The sequence below is a fragment of the Sminthopsis crassicaudata genome, chromosome 3 (assembly GCF_048593235.1).
Source record: "Sminthopsis crassicaudata isolate SCR6 chromosome 3, ASM4859323v1, whole genome shotgun sequence".
NCBI classification, from domain to species: Eukaryota; Metazoa; Chordata; class Mammalia; order Dasyuromorphia; family Dasyuridae; genus Sminthopsis; species Sminthopsis crassicaudata.
The window spans coordinates 408932958-408953602 of NC_133619.1; the positions used below are offsets into that span (position 1 = coordinate 408932958).

Sequence of the window (20645 nt, forward strand, 5' to 3'; positions counted from 1 at the left end):
ATTGTCAGGCTGAGGTCACAGCATTCTGCAACATCTAAAGTTATATTTTCTGAAGAGAAAATCTTCTTCCTATCTTGTCTCTGAGGAGAGGAAGAGGATAAAGCTAAATCTAGAAAATGTCCTCCATATAGCTAGACACCAAGCTGGATTTCTATAAGATACCCATGCACATGACTACCAAAAGTAAGTATAATACAGTCAAACAAGAATTGAATTTCAAGGGGCATCGAATCTTTGAATTTAAAGTTTCTCATCTATAAAATGGAGCAGAAATTGTAGGGAAGGAATGAGGAAAGCCCTTTGAGCTCTCAAGTTATTGATCTTCCTCCAGTTACATGATTTTGTTTTTTCATATTTGTTGGAGCATAACTCCCAGGACACTCATGAATCAGCTGTACAAATAAAGTATAAGTATACAATTCGTTATATACAAACCTTATACTTGTAAATTTTCATTTATATAAAATATAAATATATATTAAGATATTTTAAAAATCCTTTATAAATAAATTTGCCAAAGATTACTTTAACAAATTTCTCTAGTGTACAAAATATGATATAATTTTAAAATATTTTGTGAAACAAATATGTATCCATTATATACAATAAGGTATAATATATTTATTATAAATATCTGAGCTAGATGCCAAGTCCTCACATTTTAATATTTTATTCTCTTTATAACATTTGATGATATAATCCTATAAGTAAGTAAAATTAGTTAACCACGCAAACTACTTAATCAAATCTCAAGGAAATTCATTTTATGGAGAGTTTAAAAAATGAGAGTATTATGCTATTTCTGACTACATAAATATAGATAAATTGGATTTTAAATGTCGTATTCACTGGCAGGTTTAAAGGATAATCTGATGCTTCTGGTCTCTAATGCAGGGATTAGCCATGTAAATGTACTATGAAAAACAAAACCACTGAATTTGTCTGTCAGATCTGATTTCCCTTGGAGATTTAAGCTTAACCTAAGATAAAGTCCACATTACTGCAGATGCCAATTATTCTCATAAAGTGAAAACAACCCCATGGTCCAAAGTTATCCAGACAACTCTGCTAAATTTGATTAGATGGCTGTTTACCCTTTGCTTCAGTCTATGCTGTGTAAATTTTACCATCTGGCAAGTTTCTTCTTCATGTAAAACCTTACAAGTTAAATGAGCACTTAGAAGTTTCACTTTATTATTAACATTAGACTTTCTAATATTTAGGTGGTGGGAGAAACCCAGTCACTCCTCGATTTATGCGGCATTTTAATACTGTCACCATTAATGAATTTAATGATGATGCTATGTATACGATTTTTTCTAGAATCTTAAACTGGCATTTCAACATTTGGTAAGTAGATTTCTTCATATGGAGAATTGTAAAATTCATGGGTATACCCATGAAACCAATGTCCTAGAGTTCTAAAATAAGTGCCACAGAATTCATCACCAAAGACACCTTAAACAAAAATGCATGTTAGGTTGGGCTTCCCTAGTGGACCATAATTCCATGGCCATCTCTCAGATTAACTCAGATATAATGGAGAAAGAAAAGGAAGCAACACTGGCTCCTAGTAGGAATACCACAGGAACAAAGAGTCAGTCCTTAAAAACTAGTCTTTCTCCTACTTCTCTTTCTCTCTTTTTTTCTCTCTATCTCCCTCTCTCTCTCTTTCTCTCTCTGTCTCTCTGCCTCTATATCTGTATGTTTCTGTGTCTCTGTCTCTATCGGTCTCTCATCTCTTTCTTTCCCTAAATTGCTTTACTTCACTTACAAGCCTAGTTCTATTGATGATATGAATAAGTTTAGGTAGTCCTTTAATATCATTTGTGAAATCAGGAAGAACATTCAAAATCATCTATAAAATCCCTCCTAGCATTAAATCTCATCCTCCTTCCTTTTCTTTTTCTTTTAAGCAAACCTACCTTCTGACTGATTTTTGTTGCATGGAATTAGCTATAACTGTACCATAGAAGGAAGTTTTTATTGCATAATTGGGAAAAGCTCTGATTGCAAAATCAGGCAAAATCTTGCTTCTTATTTATGAGTTCTACAACTCACTATTTTAGTGGCATTGAGTAAGTTACATAAAATGGAAACAATGCATGCTTTACTGATTTTCTATGATGGCCACAAATGCAGAGTTAATACTACAAAACTGAAATAGGTTTGAAAGAAAGTATATTATCATTATTGTTGTTATTGATGCTATTATTTTGGGAAGTAAAGACTCTGGGAAAGAAATATATCGTCACTATCAACAAGTATCTCCATTTTTGTTTTAACAATGCAGTGCACCCTGTGCTTTTCTTATACTTTTTCTTATGTTATATAGCTATGCTTTCCCACTGGAGTTTTCAGAATTGACTGACCAAATTGTCAAGAGCACTATGATTGTGTATAAGGAAGCAATGAAGAATCTTTTACCAACTCCAGCTAAATCCCACTACCTGTTCAACCTCCGTGATTTCTCTCGTGTCATTCAGGGAGTTTGTTTGTCAAGACCTGAAAGTGCAGAAGACCAAAGTACAATTAAGCGCCTTTGGGTACATGAGGTAAACTTTTAACATGACAAAAAAACTTCATGATACTAGAAAAAGAACATTTTATGCCAAAACATTGAGATGAAAAATTCAGTCATTCTGCTTCACACATTCAACAAAGATGCCTTAATAACTATTTGCAAAGTATTGGGCTAGGGACTTGGGGACACCAGGATGAAATGTGTGGTTGTCATCATGAAAACAAAACATTCAGAATGCTAACAGTTTTCCCTTCTCACTGTAATGTTTTGGTGTTGTGTGCATATAATAGATGTCTGAAAATTACTGTTTTCTCTTTGAACTTTTCTCCTTTCTGCCTATTGAATCTTAGAATGTGAGTGATGCTTCTGACAGTCTCTTTAAATAAATTATTTCTTTTGCTTTGATTTCTAATTAATTTAAGCTCTGGAAAAAGAACAATCTTATTATAAAAGGTGCTTTTATTTTAACTAATGTACTTATCTCACTGTTGAAGTGCAGAAATTGGTGCTAATAGAATTGCAAAGCAACCTTCTATTCATTAATGCACAGTGCCTTGTATATATATACCTGATGAATATTTGTTATTGAACTGAATTTTCAGATCGTATAATTCAATGGAGAAAAGTTTTGTTCTTATGCCTCATTGAGATATGGAGGTAACCTTTGAATCTTATGTCAGTGGAGTATAAACCCTGGAAAATATTCCTTTGCTGGAAAGGATTCAAATATTGTCCCTGTGACCAATCATTATTTGCCCTGCCTGCAACAAGCTAGCTAGCAAATAGTCAACCACTAGCTGACAAGATATTTTGCTGTGACCAAATCTAGAAAACAAAGAAAAATCTTAAAATAGCCTTCCCTGTGCATTCTCCTCCTACCATGGTGACAGTGGTGGAGTGACAGAAAAAAAATGGCAATGGGAAAAAATTCACTATTTTTAGCAATTAATTGGCAGCATGCTAAATATCTTGCTTTCCTTCAGTGACCAACAAACTAACATCTTAACCAAAGAACTGAGCCAAACTGAAAAAAAATCAATAGATTTTCTTATGATAAACAAAAACAGCAGAAAAAAAAAGTTGCAACTATGTGGAAGGATGGCTCCAATGTTAAGTTTGTCTCAAGAAATATCATTTCATGAGATACTTGTTCTTTTTATCTCAAAGTTTTCGTGATCAGCCTAAGCAGAAAGATATTCATGAAAATAATTGTAGCTTATGTGGCAACATCTACTACCGAGGATAGGAAGTTAAATTTTAACATGATTTTGCCAAATCCTCTAAATGAAATCAACTTATAATTTGACACTTGGCTATTTCAGTGAAAAGCTGGGTACAAAATAAGATGGCAAAAAAAGATTATTTGTTGGAAAATATGGCTCAGGTTTGAGAAACAAAAGAAGCCAAAGGTTTATTAGAAGTCTCATATCTAATTACCTTTAGTTCTTTCCAGAATTTTATTTCCAGAAAAGTATTTCAAGACTCTGGACATGGCAAGGGAAGGCAAGTGAATAAGCATTTATTAAATGTCTACTGTGTTACCAGTCTATCTCATTGATCAAGCACTGAGTCTCCATGCAAAATTCAAAACAATGAAATTGATTCCCTATTAATGAATGGTTTGTTAGCTGATTGATTGATTATTTTCCGTTCTTGAAGAAGACTAAAATGATATCACTATGCTAGAGTGTGTCCAATTGTGGCTGATCAGAGCAATATGAGCTTGGAACATATTGTCACAGGTTGGAAACAAGTAGTCCCTATGAACATTTAAGATGTACTTTTAAACTTTGTACAGCTCATGTTTATTCTGAGCTAATTCAATTTTTATTTTCTCCTAGAGCACAGCTCCTTCTCTGATAAGGGCACACCATCCTAGGTGGACTTGTGGCAATGTCTCCCATGTCATACATTATACATTATAAAGATGTCTTCAGTGCATCTTCCTTTTTATTGAGCTAAGAATACTGCATCTCTTTAAATTTCAATTACACTTTACTTTTGATGGAATTGAATGCTACCTTCTTAGAGATGGATGAACTATCCTATTAGTATATACCCTGTTGAGTTCTCATTTTTCATTTAGCAGCTTCTGAATTTTCCCATCATTTTCATCAAAGCAGTCTTGATCTTTGTGAGGATTCTGACTCAGATGAGCAAATACAGCATAGTACACCAAGTCTCTGAAAGCTGTTCACTCCTTTTCTGCTCCATTGTTATCAACTATGATGTTGACTGAACTTTCTTCCAAGTTGGCAACAAAATAGTTCCTTTTGGAGAAGTGCTTTAATCCTTGATATTAATTCTTCTAGTAATCTTTTTGCCTTGGAGCCACCACTTTTGTTGAATGCTAATATTCAGCTTGAAAAGTATAAATCTATGATCAGTTCAGCACACTGCACCACATGTTGCCTTTATTACTCTCTCATCCGGTCTGTCTCTTCTTCTTACAATCACATAGTTTATTTAATGCCAATGTTTGCTGTGAGGGTGCATCCATGAAGTTTTATCAGAATACATTGTTGATGATGAGAAGATTCTTTTTAAAATAATTTCTCATGTTTGAACTATGGTAAGTTTTCAATAAATATTTTTGAATTAATGTTATAATCCATAATAATCATAGCATTTAAATGCAAAGTGAAAAATATAAGTACACATTATAATTCTGGCTTAATTTTATTTAGAAACTCTTTTCCTACTTGTACATGTTAAAACTTAGATTAGCTCTCTGGAAATAGATTTTATTAAAGTTTTCAGATTTTATTTTAGGAAATTGAGGTATTTCTAGGATTCAAATTCTTGCAATATTTTACTTCCCATTTGACTAATATTCAGATTTTTATCTATAAGATTTAAAAATAGTTAACTAGTACATTAATAGTTAACTGGTTAACTATTAATGATTAATAATTAACTGGTTAATTCAATGATAAGTGTTATGTAGACAAAAACTCATTGGTTGAATATATTTTTGATGTTCAACAGTTTTTGGAAAGGTACCTAGAGGCAAAGCCCTTGATAATATTTCAAAGTAAATCAAGTATTATACTATCACCTATTAAAACTCTTCTAAGAAATAACCTCAGAAAGCACAGATCAGATATGCAATATCCATTAGTCAGCCTCCTTGTGGTGCTTAATGTGCCTGGTCCTTGTTGCAATTTTGTAGGTCTAGTTGCAGATGCATGAGAGAAACCAAGGGACAACAAACAGATAGAACATGTGTTTTTCTTTCTGGAAAAAAAAGTAGTGCAAGAAGAGCATAAGAAGAACTTACAGTTACCTGTTATTACAGTTATTGCCTTTTCTGAATTCTCACCTTTTAAAAATCTCTCTACAGCTTTTTGACACTTTTGATCACTTTCTGAGTCTATTATTCCTCTTTGCTAATTCTTCATCCATATCCTGCTCATTAATGGTAATTGTCCCCGAAAAAGTTCTGTTCAGAGCCTTGTGTCCCTTTTAGTTCTATGCTATTTAATTCAATGATCTCATCTGCTCCTGTGGTTTGACTAACCAGATGATTCCCCAATCTATACTTCCATCTCTAAGTTTTCTTCTAAACTATAGTCATATACAACCAACTGCCTCTGGTTTATCTTATCTCAAAATGGATATTCCAGAGGCAACTATGTGGCACAGAGCACCAGCCTGGAAGTCAGAAGGACCTGAGTTCAAATTTGGCCTCAGACACTTAACACTTCCTAGCTGTGTGATCCGTGAAAAGTCACTTACCCACACTTGCCTCCTCAAAAAATTTTTTAAATGGATATTCCAAAGATTTCTTCAGTTCAACATGTTTTAAAAACAAGTCCTTAACTTTCTCCTAGAAACTCTTCCCCTTTTTTGAATTTCCTTATTACTACTGAGGATACTTCCACTCTCCTAATTGTTCATTCACAATCTATATTATTAACTTCTGCTCTTCACTCTTGCTCACCCTATATATACATATAATTGTTAAATTATGTCATTTTTATCTTCACATTTCTCATATACTCCACCCTACTTCTCTCCATTCATGCAGTTACAATCCTAGTTCAAGCCCTCATCCCTTTTCACTTGAACTATTTCTAATTACACACACACACACACACACACACACACACACACGTAAAAATTTATACATTGCCCCTTTCACTAAAAAAAAAAAACTTCTTTGCAGGCCTATTTTTTCTACTTCCTTTGTATCCACATTGATTAATAAAATGGCTGGATAATGATAAATGTTTAATGCTTATCAGCTGACTGATTGACTTACAGGGAACTGCTATGAAAGTCTGACTTGTTCTTGTTCTGTTCTTGTTCTGCTCATGAGATGTTGAACTGAATTTCCCATATTGTAAAGATTCTTATTTCAAATTTTATTTAGCAACAGCATTATTTTATCTCTCTTGGTTAAGTATCTTTTGAGTTATATTGCTCCTTCTATACCTTCTTTGATCTAGTTTCATTGCCTACTCACGATTCTTCACGTGTGATTCTTCATTTTTTTCTTATTTACATTGGCTGCCCATGTTCTATTTCCTTACCTCCAACTCCTGGTTTCTCTAGCTTCCTTCAAGATTTGTCTTAATTCCTATTTTCTTCAAGAGACTTCTCTTAGTCCTCCGTTCTACTACCCATTCTACTACCACACACCATTTCTATAGCACTTTATCTTCTAATTGCATTATATGTATCTTATGTATGTACACATTTATTTACATGCTGTATCCCCCCTTAGAATGTGAGCTCACTGGGAGCAGAGACTCTGGCTTTAACACTTCTTTATTATACTAATGCTTAGTACAGTGTTTGACACACACGCTTGAAAACTTGAAAGGTGCATATGGCTTTGGGATGTATAGAAATGCAGTGATTTTTTTGCTGATAAAACTAGCCACACCTTTCTTGTGTCTTGCCTCTGTTCTTCTGTATTGCCCATCAGGATGTTTACCTTTACATTTAAACTTTTTCACTAATTTTCTCCAAGATACCCTACCCATGCACTTTTCCTAACTCCCCAGGAATGTCCATTCTATAGTTCCATTCTATTTCACTCTTCTTGAATACCATTTCATTCTTCATACCTTCTTTTCTCTTCCTTCTCCCCTCTTTCAATAAAATTCTCCGTCCTTTGTCTCATTCTATCATGGACTTGCTAAGTATCTGCCTAGATAATTGATGAAATAACTCATCTAGCAAATTATCTAGCAAGGTTATGACTAAATGAAAAGTAATTATGAAGTACTTGCGAGGTTATATAAAGCATTGTGCTAGTGCTGGAAAAGATAAAAGAGATTAGTAACTAAATCTCTGCTTACATGAAGTTTACATTTTGTACACATGTAAGTCCCTTAAGATCAGGGACTACTGTTTGCCTTTGGCTTTTGTATAATTTGTACCTAGCTGAGTTCTTAGCACATGATAAGTACTTAATCAATATGTTTTGGATTAAATGAGGTATTTTGAATAAATGACTTTCCCAGATACCTAACATTTAATCTTTTTTTTTGAGAGAAACATTTCTCAAATAATTATACCAAGACTTGCATTTTTAAAAAAGAAACATATTGAATAAAATATGAGTCTATGATTAAGGACAGGTAAATAAGAGATGAATAACTCGGAGACTACTCATACCTTTATTGAAGAAAAGAATCAGAAGACATTGGTAACGGTGTTCTATCAACATTTGAAGAAATGAAATTGACAGTTTCTTAGCATAAAAGAAATAAATGGTTATAGACACAGTCAATATATCAATTAGTTCTGAAGAGTTGGATCATTAACTGGTGACAATAAAGGTTAAAAAAAAAGTCAAATTAGGGAGAGGATATAAGGATAGAGATGAAAATGAACTCTACTACTGCAGCAACTTCAATCTGACCTGTTTAAACAAGCTATTAACCTAGAAAAAAATATTGAGCTGAAAAAAAGTGAGATAAAATTCAGACATTAAATCTGTGGTCAGTTTCTTAGAAGACTTGTTTTATGAATCTAAAACAATGAAGAAGATGAAGAAACCTCAGACATCAGATTTTAATCTTTCCAATTGGAGAAGTGACATCCAAGGGAAACACCAGCAGAAAGTACAAGCACATTTGTAACATTTGAGCAGTATCATCTGCCAAAGCAAAAAGTAGTCAAGAAGAGATTCATAGAGAGCTTGATGTGAGATACTGCTCATCCAGATTATTCAAAGATCATTTGTAAAACTGAAAGGTATACAATAAACACATGAAATATAGTAGCTTTAACATATTTCCATAGTGATCTATTTTCATTTGCAATGATAAATGGAACAATCATAATTAGATTCTGCTACCTCAGCATCAATGTACTATTTGAAGTAGGATCAATGGCAATTAAGAGAGAAAATTGGGAAGAGAAGTTAGACCTAGAGCAAATAAGTTCTTGAGTACACACATTTTTTTAAGATACTCAGAGATTGATTTTTAAATATTTATTTTATTTTATGAAATAAAACATTTTCATAACAGTATAATAAAGATGATTGTACATGAAACTGCAAGTTTATGTGCATCTACTGCAAATTGTTATTCCTTTTAAATATATAATAGTTATCTTGTAAATTATTTTTTCCTTTTTTAATCTCCTCACTCTAGAGATGGCTACCATTAGACATATGTAAAATCATTCTATACATATTTCTATTAGTTCTTTCTGTAGATGTAGATAGCATCTTCCTTCATAGGTTCTTTGTAGTTAATTTGGATATTTATAATAGTCAAAATGATGTGTCAATTGTAGTTAGTAGTAGTAGTACTGCTGTTACTGTTTACAGTATTCTCTTGGTTCTGTTTATTTTTCTCTTCATTATTTTATGCAAGTCTTTCCATGTTTTTCTTAAGTAAACAAGCTCATCATTTCTTATAGCATATTTCTCATAGTATTCCATCATGAAATCAATTTTAAAGAAATCTCAAAGAAGAGAAGATTTCAAAAGGATAGGAAAAAATCACAAGTGGTACTGACACCCAAAAAAGTGACTATAAAGCTACCAGTATCTACTGACTCATGTTCCTTCTTTCTCATCTCTAAAAATGTTTATAAACTTACACATGCATCAGTGGTGGAGTTCTTCAAATGCTTCTGTTTGCAGCTGCTTCCTTCCTATTAATTGGAATCCTGCAGAGATTCTCCATTAAATATGCAGGATTACAAAGGAAATTGATCAAACCACCCATACTAGAAAAACAAAGTAATGAAATTAATTTTGTCCAGATTATGACATGAACCCAGATGATATATCCCATTGTTTGTATACAGAGAAAGAGTAGGAGGGGAGGGGGCTATGTACTGCTTGGAAAGCTGCCTTGTTCGAGTCCTACTTTCAAAATACTGTCTGTGGGACCCTGAGCAACTCACATAATATGTGCAAGGCAACTCTCCAAGTCTGAAGAGCAGAGTAATAGGTATCAGTTTCCTCTCCTGGAATTTCTTACACTAATCAAATAACCATTCTAGTCCCAAATAAATAGAAGCATTTAGATGGCATAATGAATAGAATGCTGGATGTAGAGTCAAAAAGTTCTGAATTCAAATATCTCTCAGACACTTAGTTGTGTAATTTTGGCCACATCACTTAACTTCTCTCAGACTCAGTTTCTTCAACTATAGAAAGGTATAATAGGACCTTGCTTGGAGGATTATTATAAAGATTCACTAAGATAAAATGTAAAGCGCTCTGAAAATCTTAAAGCTCTAAATAAATGCTAGCTAGTGTGATATAAAGATAGAGGAAAAGCAAGAGAAAGAGGAAGCATGATATGGTATGTAGAATACTGGGCTTGGAATCAGAAAGACCTGTGTTCACATTTGCTTGAGATCCTGGGCAAATCTCTTTGAATCTCTCTGAACTTCATTGAACATGATGAAAATGAGATAAGAAAAATGATGATGATGTTGACAATAACTATCCCCTTTCCCTCATCTCACACACACACAGGTGCACATATAGTATCTTGGGGTTGATCTACTTTTAGCATAAGATGATCCATTTAGTGGATACTGATACCTAAGTGAGTTTTTGCTCCTTGAGATTATAGCATTGTTCTTTTGACTCTTCATCATTGCTTCTTTCTTTTACTTTCAATGTCTTCTGTTTGATGCTCCTATTAGGATCAGTTCTGATCTCTGCTTATGGTGTTAAAACCTCCTTTTCTCCTCCTCTTCTATCTCTTTTATCTATTATGACTTTCATAGCACTGAAGTCATTGCCAGTTAATGAGAGCATTCATTTCTTTTGGTCATCAGATTGACCCAAGCATAGCATAATCTATCTTTTATTTCCATTTTTACTTATAGTATAAGGGTTATGATTAAATGCCTTTAAAATGTTTAATTTCCTTTAAATCTTAGCTCCTAATAGGAAATTTGAATTCTAGTTCCAACTGTGCTAATCAATATTTGGCTTAGGGCATGTCTTCCCTAGACCTCAGTTTCCAAATCTGTTCAAATAAAGGTCCTTTAACTAAATATGATCTCTAAGGATCCATATATGACTAACTACATATTAACCAAAGGATTAATGATTCTATTTTTGGCATTCATGAATGTACACTTACAAATTCTATATTTTGAGATAATTGGCAAATGCTTAAATAAGTGTGTGTGCACTTTAAATTAAATACCAAGTTAGTACTTTGGAGAGCTGTGGTTTCATCAATGTGTTCCCTATTTTTTCAACAAAGATTTCATAAATTGAAAAATTCATCACCTATTGGTCATCCTTCTGATTATGAGCCATCCTTTCTATATTATTAGTCTGGCTGTTGAATGGCAAACACAAGTTTGTCACTAGGCTTCTACTAACTAACTTTTCTAAAGTTTGGTTAGACCTACTGGATCTTGTATTCCTTAAGGAACCCAAGGTCACTCCCAAATCACAATGAGATATGAAAATAGAAATCTAATGGTGGAAATGTATGTTTAAATCTATGGGAATTTTCCTAAAATTTTCCATGATCTTTTTTTTAAAGATTAACCTTATCAAAGTACCAATGGAAAAAAAAACCAATATTTGATATTTTGAATGGTTTCTTTTTTATTATTTAGGTACTTAGAGTATATTATGATCGTCTACTGGATAATTCAGATAGAAGTTGGCTTGTGGGTTATATTAAGGAAGTGATGGAAACTAACATGGGACAAAATTTTCATGAGCTTTTTAAAGCTTTGGACTTTGATGGTGATGGAATGGTTGAAGAAGACGACTTGCGTAGTTTAATGTTTTGTGATTTCCATGATCCTAGAAGAGAAGACACTAACTACAGGGAAATCAGTGATTTGGACAATCTACGAGTAGTTGTTGAAAGTCAACTTGAAGAATATAATAATATGACTAAAAAAACCATGCAGCTTGTATTGTTCCGGTTTGCCATAGAACACATAAGCAGAATTTCCAGGATCCTTAAGCAACCTCGAAGTCATGCTCTTCTAGTTGGTGTTGGAGGCAGTGGTAGACAGTCAGTCACCCGATTAGCTGCCCATATGGCTGATTATACAATTTTCCAGGTTGAAATATCCAAAAGTTATGGTCCTTATGAATGGCATGAAGATTTAAAACTTATCTTAAGGAAATCATCTGAAGGAGAGATGCAAGGTGTTTTCTTGTTTACAGATACACAAATTAAAAAAGAATCATTTCTAGAAGATATTAATAATTTGCTAAATGCAGGAGAAGTTCCAAATCTTTTTGCAGTGGATGAAAAGCAAGAAATATGTGAAAAAATGCGTCAGATAGATCGCCAACGTGATAGAACAAAACAAACAGATGGTAGTCCCATAGCTCTTTTTAACATGTTCATTGATCGCTGTCGAGATCAACTCCATGTGGTATTGGCCATGAGTCCAATTGGAGATGCATTCCGTAATCGTCTTCGAAAATTTCCAGCTCTTGTTAATTGCTGCACCATTGACTGGTTTCAGGTATTGTTTTATAAATTTTAAATTTGCATGTTGAGCTGTAGGAATTCAAATCTTCCTAATGTTACATTTTTGTATTACATAAAAGTCATTTTAGCAAAATGCCTTGATTAGATACAGTCAAAAGTAAAATTTATTTTCTCAGATTCTCATTTGAAATATCAAGATAATAAGTAAATTATCCAAAAATCCCTTTTAAATCAGAATTTACTATATTACTGAAAATTTCAGTGGGTATAAATTTGCGAAAATAATTTCCCTAATTCTTCCTTTTGTCTCAGTTGTATAATTTTTCCAGGAATGCAAAATGAAGAAAATTTTCCATGGGGTTTTATATGTAAAGATAGGAAATATAATCTCCAATTCCTAAAAAAATCTTATAAAGCCTGTTTACAGTTATCCCCATGGTTTCATGACCATATCACCACTCAAAAACTTGGTACTTTTTTTTTTTTTCTTGTACATATATCCTTAGGAATGCAATTGTTCCATATTTCCTCCTCCTACAATTTCCTACATTCCTTGTGGTATTGTAATAATAGCAGTACATTCAAGCTATCTTAAGTGCAAAATAAACTGGTATATGCTAGATAACATTCAATTATGGACCAATTATGCCCAATAAGTAATTGTAAGCATTTAAAAAATAGCTAGAGAATTCAGCTTAGTTTTACTATAATCCCTTAATATGAAAACTCCATCAATATAGGCTTTCTAAATCCCTAATAGCAAAACATCAATTATCATGACCCACCATCTCCTGTAAGGAAGGTGTCCTCACTTTTACTGGTAACATACTAATCCTGCCAAGTCAGCCTTTCTGGCCCCTTGAAGGGTCTTATTCTCCCATTTGCTCCAAGGTCAGCTCCTTGCTGTCTTATCTACTTATTGGACAGCTTGCTGGTTTACCATCCATTCCCTGAATATCCAGCAGTGACCTTGAATCTGCTTAGAAACAGATCTCTGGGGCAACTAGATAGCACAGTAGATAGAGCACTAGCCTTGGAATCAAGAGAACCCAAGTTCAAAGTTCTGATTCAAATAACTAGATTGAACCTAGTTTAAATCTGGCCTCAGACACTTAAATATTTACTAGCTATATGCCCTTGGGCAAATCACTTAACCCCAGTTGTCATACCCAGGATTAAATAAATAAATGAAACAAAACTAAAAAAAAAAAAAAAACAAAACCAACAACATAAAAAAGAAATAAATAGCTATATTCTTATTCCCTAATTATGCCTGGATTCTGCATACTTAGTTAGATACCTTGTCTTCTGACACTAGTCTCATCATATTTGAAGTCAGTTCTTTTAGTTAATCTCTTTACACCCTCCATTCAGCTCACTTAATTTGTCAGGTTTACTGATATACGTATTACTTTATATTTGAAGCATGATTTTAAAAAATGAGAGATGGATAAGTGTGTATATGCAAATATGCATATATATATATGTGTGTATGTAAATATATGGCCTGATTTTGCTAAACACTAATATGATAACCTAGACTTAAAATTAAAAATATAAAAATTTAATGCCTAATGGAAAGAGAGCAACATAGAAGCCAACAAATGGCAAAAGCACAAATATCTTTGTGCTCCATCCTTTTTGGTCTCTTGAATATTTTTTATATTTTCAAGTTTTCTATGAACAGCAGTCTTCCACTGAGTCATCCTGTTACTAAAAATGGACCTCCCTGATAGAAACTAAAATTCGGTTTCATTCCTTTTTATCAATTTCTCATTTCACTTGCCCCACTAAGAATTGTTTCAAATATCAGGTCCAAATGATTTCATCAGGGTTTTCTCCTTTATAGTAGACTATAGGGATCCAGCCTTTCCCTAACAACAATATATTTATTGCTACATAGAAAGCTGCATAATAAAAATTCTACTAATAAAAGTAAGCTTACATTTAGGTTTTTATTAAAAATTGAGATATAGTTGTCCATAAAGTTATTACTAATTTTGTTGATATGAATATTTAGATTTTCAGTAAAAAAATTCATCTAGCTATATTAAAAAACCTCAAATATCATTCATTAGTGCTAATAAAATTGAATTTTATTCTATAAAAAAATTGAGAATTTTGTTAAGATTTTCTTAAATTAAATAAAGTTATTATTGTTGTTTAATTGTGTCTGACTCTTCCTGATCCCATTTTGGGGTTTTTATGGCAAAGACACTGAAGTGGTTTGCCATTTTTTTTGTTCAATTCATTTTATAGATGAGAAACTGAGGCTAACAGGTTTAAGTGACTTACCCCAGTGTTACATAGGAAAAAATTGTCTGAGGGCCAGGAAGGTAAGACTTGATTTTAGGCTCTGCACTCTTATCTCCTGTGCCATCTGACTGCCCCAATTTTGTTGATAAAAGTTTTTGTTGAGATTTTTGGTTTAAAAAAATAACATAACTATTATTCGGGAATTCAAGTATGGTTAATGTTAATAATTTTTTTCTATGCCAGAAAATAGCAAGAATTTGGTTAAGATTTTTTCAAATTAGATGAAGTACTAAAATTTTTGTCTTAAAATTAGACATGGCCTGAGGATGCACTACAAGCAGTTGCCTCACGCTTCTTACAAGATATTGAAATGTCTGAAGATACTCGAAATGGCTGTATTGAGATGTGTAAAAGTTTCCATACTTCCACTATTGAATTATCTGAATCCTTCCATTCTGAACTTCAAAGGCACAACTATGTAACTCCTACTTCTTATCTTGAATTAATCTCCACATTTAAAACCTTATTGGAAAAGAAAAGGAGGTAAGAATAAAATTTCACTTTGTTAAATAATATGAGCTGGTATATATATATATGTATAGTTATAAATATAAATTTACTATAAACAACATTAAGATCATAGATCACAATGTGATATTTGCCCTCCTCTGTGTGATTTTCATCAAGATGCTTTGATTTAAATTTTTACAAATTGTTAGGTGAGTTAAATGAAAAGCTCAATAAATATTAATTATTTATTCTGAAATAAAGATAAATGACATATTTAGAAATGAGACAGAGGGAGAAATAGAATGGCAGTATATTGTAATCAGAGAGAAGCTTTTCAGAATCCAAGATGTTGAGCATGGTTTATTTTGAGAGTATGATGAGATCTAAAGCATGACCAGCTTTGTGGGTACAACAATAAATTATACTGAATAATGAGAAACCAAAGGGATAAGCAAGTGAGAGACAGAGGAGTAAGTCAAGGAAGGGTAAAAGGCAGTGCTGCATTAAACTGATCAAAACCATGAAGAGTGGAAAAAGGTCAATTTTACATGGAGGTCCTGAAGAGAACAAATGAGAGGTTTAGAAGGAACAAACCAGAAAGAGGGACAGAAAGAGTGAAGATAATATCATGGAAAAGAATTTCCTCCTTGAAAAATAATTATGTATCCAAAGCAATTTCAATAGACTTTGGACAGTAAATGCCATTTGCATCCAGAAAAAGAACTAAGGAGACTGAATATAAATCATTAGCACATGCTATGTTCACCTCTGTTTTCTATTGTTTTTTTTTTTATCTCTCCCATGGTTTTTCCCTTTTGTCTGATTTTTCTCTTCCAAAATGATTCATAAAGCAATGTGTATTAAAAATAAATAAACTTACTACAATTAAAAAAAAAAGAAAAATCTTACAACAGAGAAACTCAGTAGCTGAATGATATTTAGTGCATATAAATTGACAATGTGAGTGAATATTTGCAGAAAGTTGTTTTCTTCTTGTTGTTTTTAGTGAGGTAATGAAAATGAAAAGGCGGTATGAGGTGGGCTTAGAGAAATTGGACTCTGCTGCCTCACAAGTAGCCACAATGCAGTGTGAGCTGGAAGCTCTGCAGCCTCAGTTGAAAGTGGCAAGCAAGCAAGTTGATGAGATGATGGCGATCATTGAGAAGGAGTCTATGGAAGTGGCCAAAACTGAAAAAATAGTGAAAGCTGATGAAGCTGTAGCAAATGAACAAGCAATGGCTGCAAAGGCAATCAAGGATGAATGCGATGCTGATCTGGCAGAAGCCCTGCCCATCTTGGAATCTGCTCTGGCTGCACTTGACACTCTGACAGCCCAGGTAAAGCTAAAAGTGCTGTATGGATTTATTTACCTTTGTGAAAATGAATCTCAATAAGCAGATAAAATATTTAAAATTTGTTTCCCCAAAGTTTGGTTGGTTCTTGGATGGCTCTATTTTGTTTGTCTTTCAGACTTTCATTTGGACTTATTGTTGGGCTGGATTGCATCACTATGTGTGTTTCTGTTTTAAATTGTTATTATGAACTGACTTGCTCCTGACTCATTTCAACAAGTTCACATGTCCCAGCAGCTGTTGCCTCAGGTCCAGGAGAGGGATCCCCTGGATGGATGTGTGTGTGTGTGTGTGTGTGTGTGAGAGAGAGAGAGAGAGAGAGAGAGAGAGAGAGAGAGAGAGAGAGAGAGAGACAGCGACAGAGACAGAGAGACAATTTACCAAAACAGAATGGGTAGGTATTAATTAAACAAGCATTTATTAAGCACTTACTATGTTCCAGACTTTGTGCTAGGCATTGAGGCACAAAGACAAAAAACCTGAACTAGTCCCTGCTTCAAGGAGCTTATATTCTACTGGAAGGACATCTTTAGTTCTTTTTCTACCACCTATTGATTGCTTTTGGACTCTTACAATTCTGAGATTAAGTTGAGATTATCAGCTTCACTAGTTGACCAATTTTCACTTCACTAGCAGTCTTGTCACTCAAATTTGTCAGAATCTGTACAGATGATGTCCTTTCTTTCATGTCTTCCATTGCCCCTATTGCCTATTATTTATTTGTGCTTTTTTAGCTTCATTCATTCTTCTATTCAAGTCTTTTGATTCCACCCAAGACTAGGAATGTAGCCTTTGAAATTTGAGCACCAGAGGAAAATAAGAATGAGACTTCTAGTTTCTATTTTTATATATTTTTTTCTACCTCTCTTATTTTTATCCTTTTACCTTAGTTGAATGGATCAATCTGGAGTTGGGATAAGAGGAAATTTTCCTCTTTCCCACAAGATAGGATCAATATCAAAAAATAATATTTGGGTAAGATGTTGCCCTTTTCTCAAGATCTGGTTTCCCTTTATATCTGACCCTCAGGCATGCAAGCCAAGAGATGAAAGTAAAGCTGTCCTATGAGTTCAGGACTGTGGCTTATGTTAGGATAAGATGATTCTGTACTACTCATCATCTCCTGTTAGTTTGTTCACTACAAATTTAGTCATTAAGTAACTAATTTCTATTTCTTCCTAGTTCAATTTTACATTATAACCCTTGATAGATTTTCTGTAGTTTTAATTCTCTCCTCTTGCTGTAGGAATTCAGTTCTTTACTCACTGAGAACCCTTGTTATTTTGTCTGATTTCTTCTATCCTTGATTGACCCTTTCATTCTTCTCCACTGTCCCTAAATTGTCTTCCTTAATTATTGTGCTAATTATGATGCCTAATACTCATTAATGTATTGATAAATTAATAACAAATAACAATTTGTTATTAAAATAGTAACAAGTCCTTAATAAAAATATTACATTAGTTTATATCCACATATTCCTGATAACTTGCAAAATTTTTCAAATGTATTTTTATGGATTTGTTGATTTTAAAAAAATCAATATATATATATATATATATATATATATATATATATATATATATATATATATATATATAGTTTGTCAGATAGATAAGCAGGAATTTGGATCAGTACTTAAAACTCACAGATATATCTTTCTGTGTAACACTCTTAGTGGCCATGACTTATGTGTAGGCTAACACTATGAATAAGAAATTCATACTGTGTAATATTCGTCTCTAAAATGTAATGTTCTCTGGGATTTCTTGGGGAGCTTCTGGAGGCAGCCTTCATTTCAGTTCAGATTAATCACTCCAAATGCAGCCAGGTATTAAAGTCCAAATCCTTTATTGTTTCCTTCAAAGTCTTGTCTCTTTTCCTGGGACCCAGTTAGCTTTCTTAGAAGCCCCATCTCTCTCCTTGGTTCTGAGAGTTCCTGCCGCTAGTCCTTTGCCTCTGCCAGCTTCAGCCTCTAGCTCCCTCCAAATTAGCTTCTTGGGGCTTGTCCTTCCTGTCCCTGACACCTCTTTCCCTATATGCCCCACGCTGAGCATACACCAATCATTATATCACTAGGAAAATCATTATTTTTTTGTAGGATTAAATCAATGCTAAAACTAAATTTAAACCATTGTCCTCCTCAATTCCACTTAGTACCTTGTCTCAAGTTCTGGCCCTTAACATCTCCTTGTAGGATCAGAATCAATCATACTGAACCCATGCTAAATTAGATAATTATTGTCTCTATCAATTCCACTGTCTTTGGTACTTTGTAAGAATTTTAACAATACTGCTAGCCTCACATTTAATTACTGAGAATTATGTTTAGCAAAAAAAAAAAAAAAAAGTTATCTAGAGTAATCCATTTGAAAACCAAGTGGATAAGGGAAGATAGGATTTAAAAGTAGGTAGGCAATTTAAAACCAACTTTTATTTTAGATTATAGGAGTACAGTTCCTGTTTTTGTATAATCTGAAAATAAGAATAAAGTTGTAGATAGATCAAACTATTTCTTCGGTACTAATTGGAATATTTTGTTTAAAGGATATTACAGTGGTAAAATCCATGAAGAGTCCACCTGCTGGTGTCAAGATTGTTATGGAAGCTATATGTATCTTGAAAGGGATCAAAGCAGATAAAATTCCTGACCCATCAGGCTCAGGGAAAAAAATAGAGGACTTTTGGGGTCCAGCTAAAAGACTTCTTGGTGACATTAGATTTCTGCAGTCCCTTCATGAATATGATAAGGACAACATACCTCCAGCATATATGAATATCATTAGGAAAAATTATCTGCCAAATCCAGATTTTGTTCCAGAAAAGATTAGAAATGCTTCCACTGCAGCAGAAGGTTTATGCAAATGGGTTATAGCAATGGATTCCTATGATAAGTAAGTTCTAATATGAAAAATTATTGTCATGTTATTTCTAGGTCTTTTTTTCTTTAAGATTGATTAAGATGTTAAAGATTGTAAATATTTTAGGCTCATTGGAGTGTCTTCTGTGCTTAATATTGTGATCTTAAATTTTAAAATAGAGAATAAGTTTTTATATATAAGCCACAAATAGTATAGCACATACAGAAAATGTCTAAAAATAATTTTAATCACTATGTTGAGAAATATATCACAAAATATAGCAAGAACTCTTAAAATCATTTATCCAGAAAAGCAAAAGTATAAATTTCATTATCAAAAGATAGGCCTTTCTAAGAAAATATTTTATTGAATTTCTTCTTTCTCTTTAAGGTTTCAGATATCTCTGAGTTTTAATTTTTTTTTCTCACTCTAATCTCTTATAGAGAACTTCTTCCTTCCTCCTCCTTATTGCTATTTCAATAAGAACTGGATTTTTGGCCATATGTTGGCCATGGTGATCCTGTTGAGCCTGTTGTATGTAGTAATTTGAAGCTATATATCTGTGTTTATGTTGATCAATATAATTCCATCCAATAGTTTTATATATACATATATATATGTGTGTGTGTGTGTATATGTATATATATATATATATATATATATATATATATATATATATACCTACTGCTTTACTCAGGTTCATTGGTTATTTCCATTAAAAAAACAAAACAAACATAATAGGTTAGGGTGAGGAAAATGATAACTTGGTAACTTGTTTCATGCTAATTGTTAATTTTTTGGTATAATTTCACAATATACCCCCAAATAACGAATCTAAGGGTTGAATATAATAACAGATTTGTTTTTCATTGTTTCTTCTCCACTGCTCTTCACTGTGGCCAACTCATAAGAAAAATGAGAGTTGGACTAGATTGCTTGTCTCTAAGACCTCTTCCAGTTAAAAAAAATCCCATTATTTGATGAACATTTGTGAAAATTATTTTGAAAATAAGATAAAATATGTCACATTCTATCCTTAGCTAACAAAGTGGCTTTCCTAATTTATTATGCATATAAAATTGTGTTAAAATATTGCTGAGAAATTGGGCATAGTCCAGCCCTTTGTCTCACCTCATTTGACTGACAACTTATATTTGTAATATATGTAGACTATAATATGGTAGACTGAGGCTAAAGATGCAGTATATGAATGTAAAATATATTTGTAATATATATA

General features: G+C 33.0%; 1 protein-coding gene across 1 annotated transcript in view; it reads left to right on the forward strand.

Annotated features, from left to right (window-relative positions):
• DNAH7 (dynein axonemal heavy chain 7) overlaps positions 1–20645 on the forward strand; it is a 278808-nt gene that overhangs the window by 164564 nt on the left and 93599 nt on the right. Inside the window, exons 38-43 of the mRNA XM_074302814.1 lie at positions 1224–1350; positions 2336–2555; positions 11591–12463; positions 14999–15228; positions 16202–16532; positions 19095–19441. Coding sequence (XP_074158915.1) covers positions 1224–1350; positions 2336–2555; positions 11591–12463; positions 14999–15228; positions 16202–16532; positions 19095–19441 — 2128 coding nt within the window. The remainder of the gene's footprint in view (positions 1–1223; positions 1351–2335; positions 2556–11590; positions 12464–14998; positions 15229–16201; positions 16533–19094; positions 19442–20645) is intronic.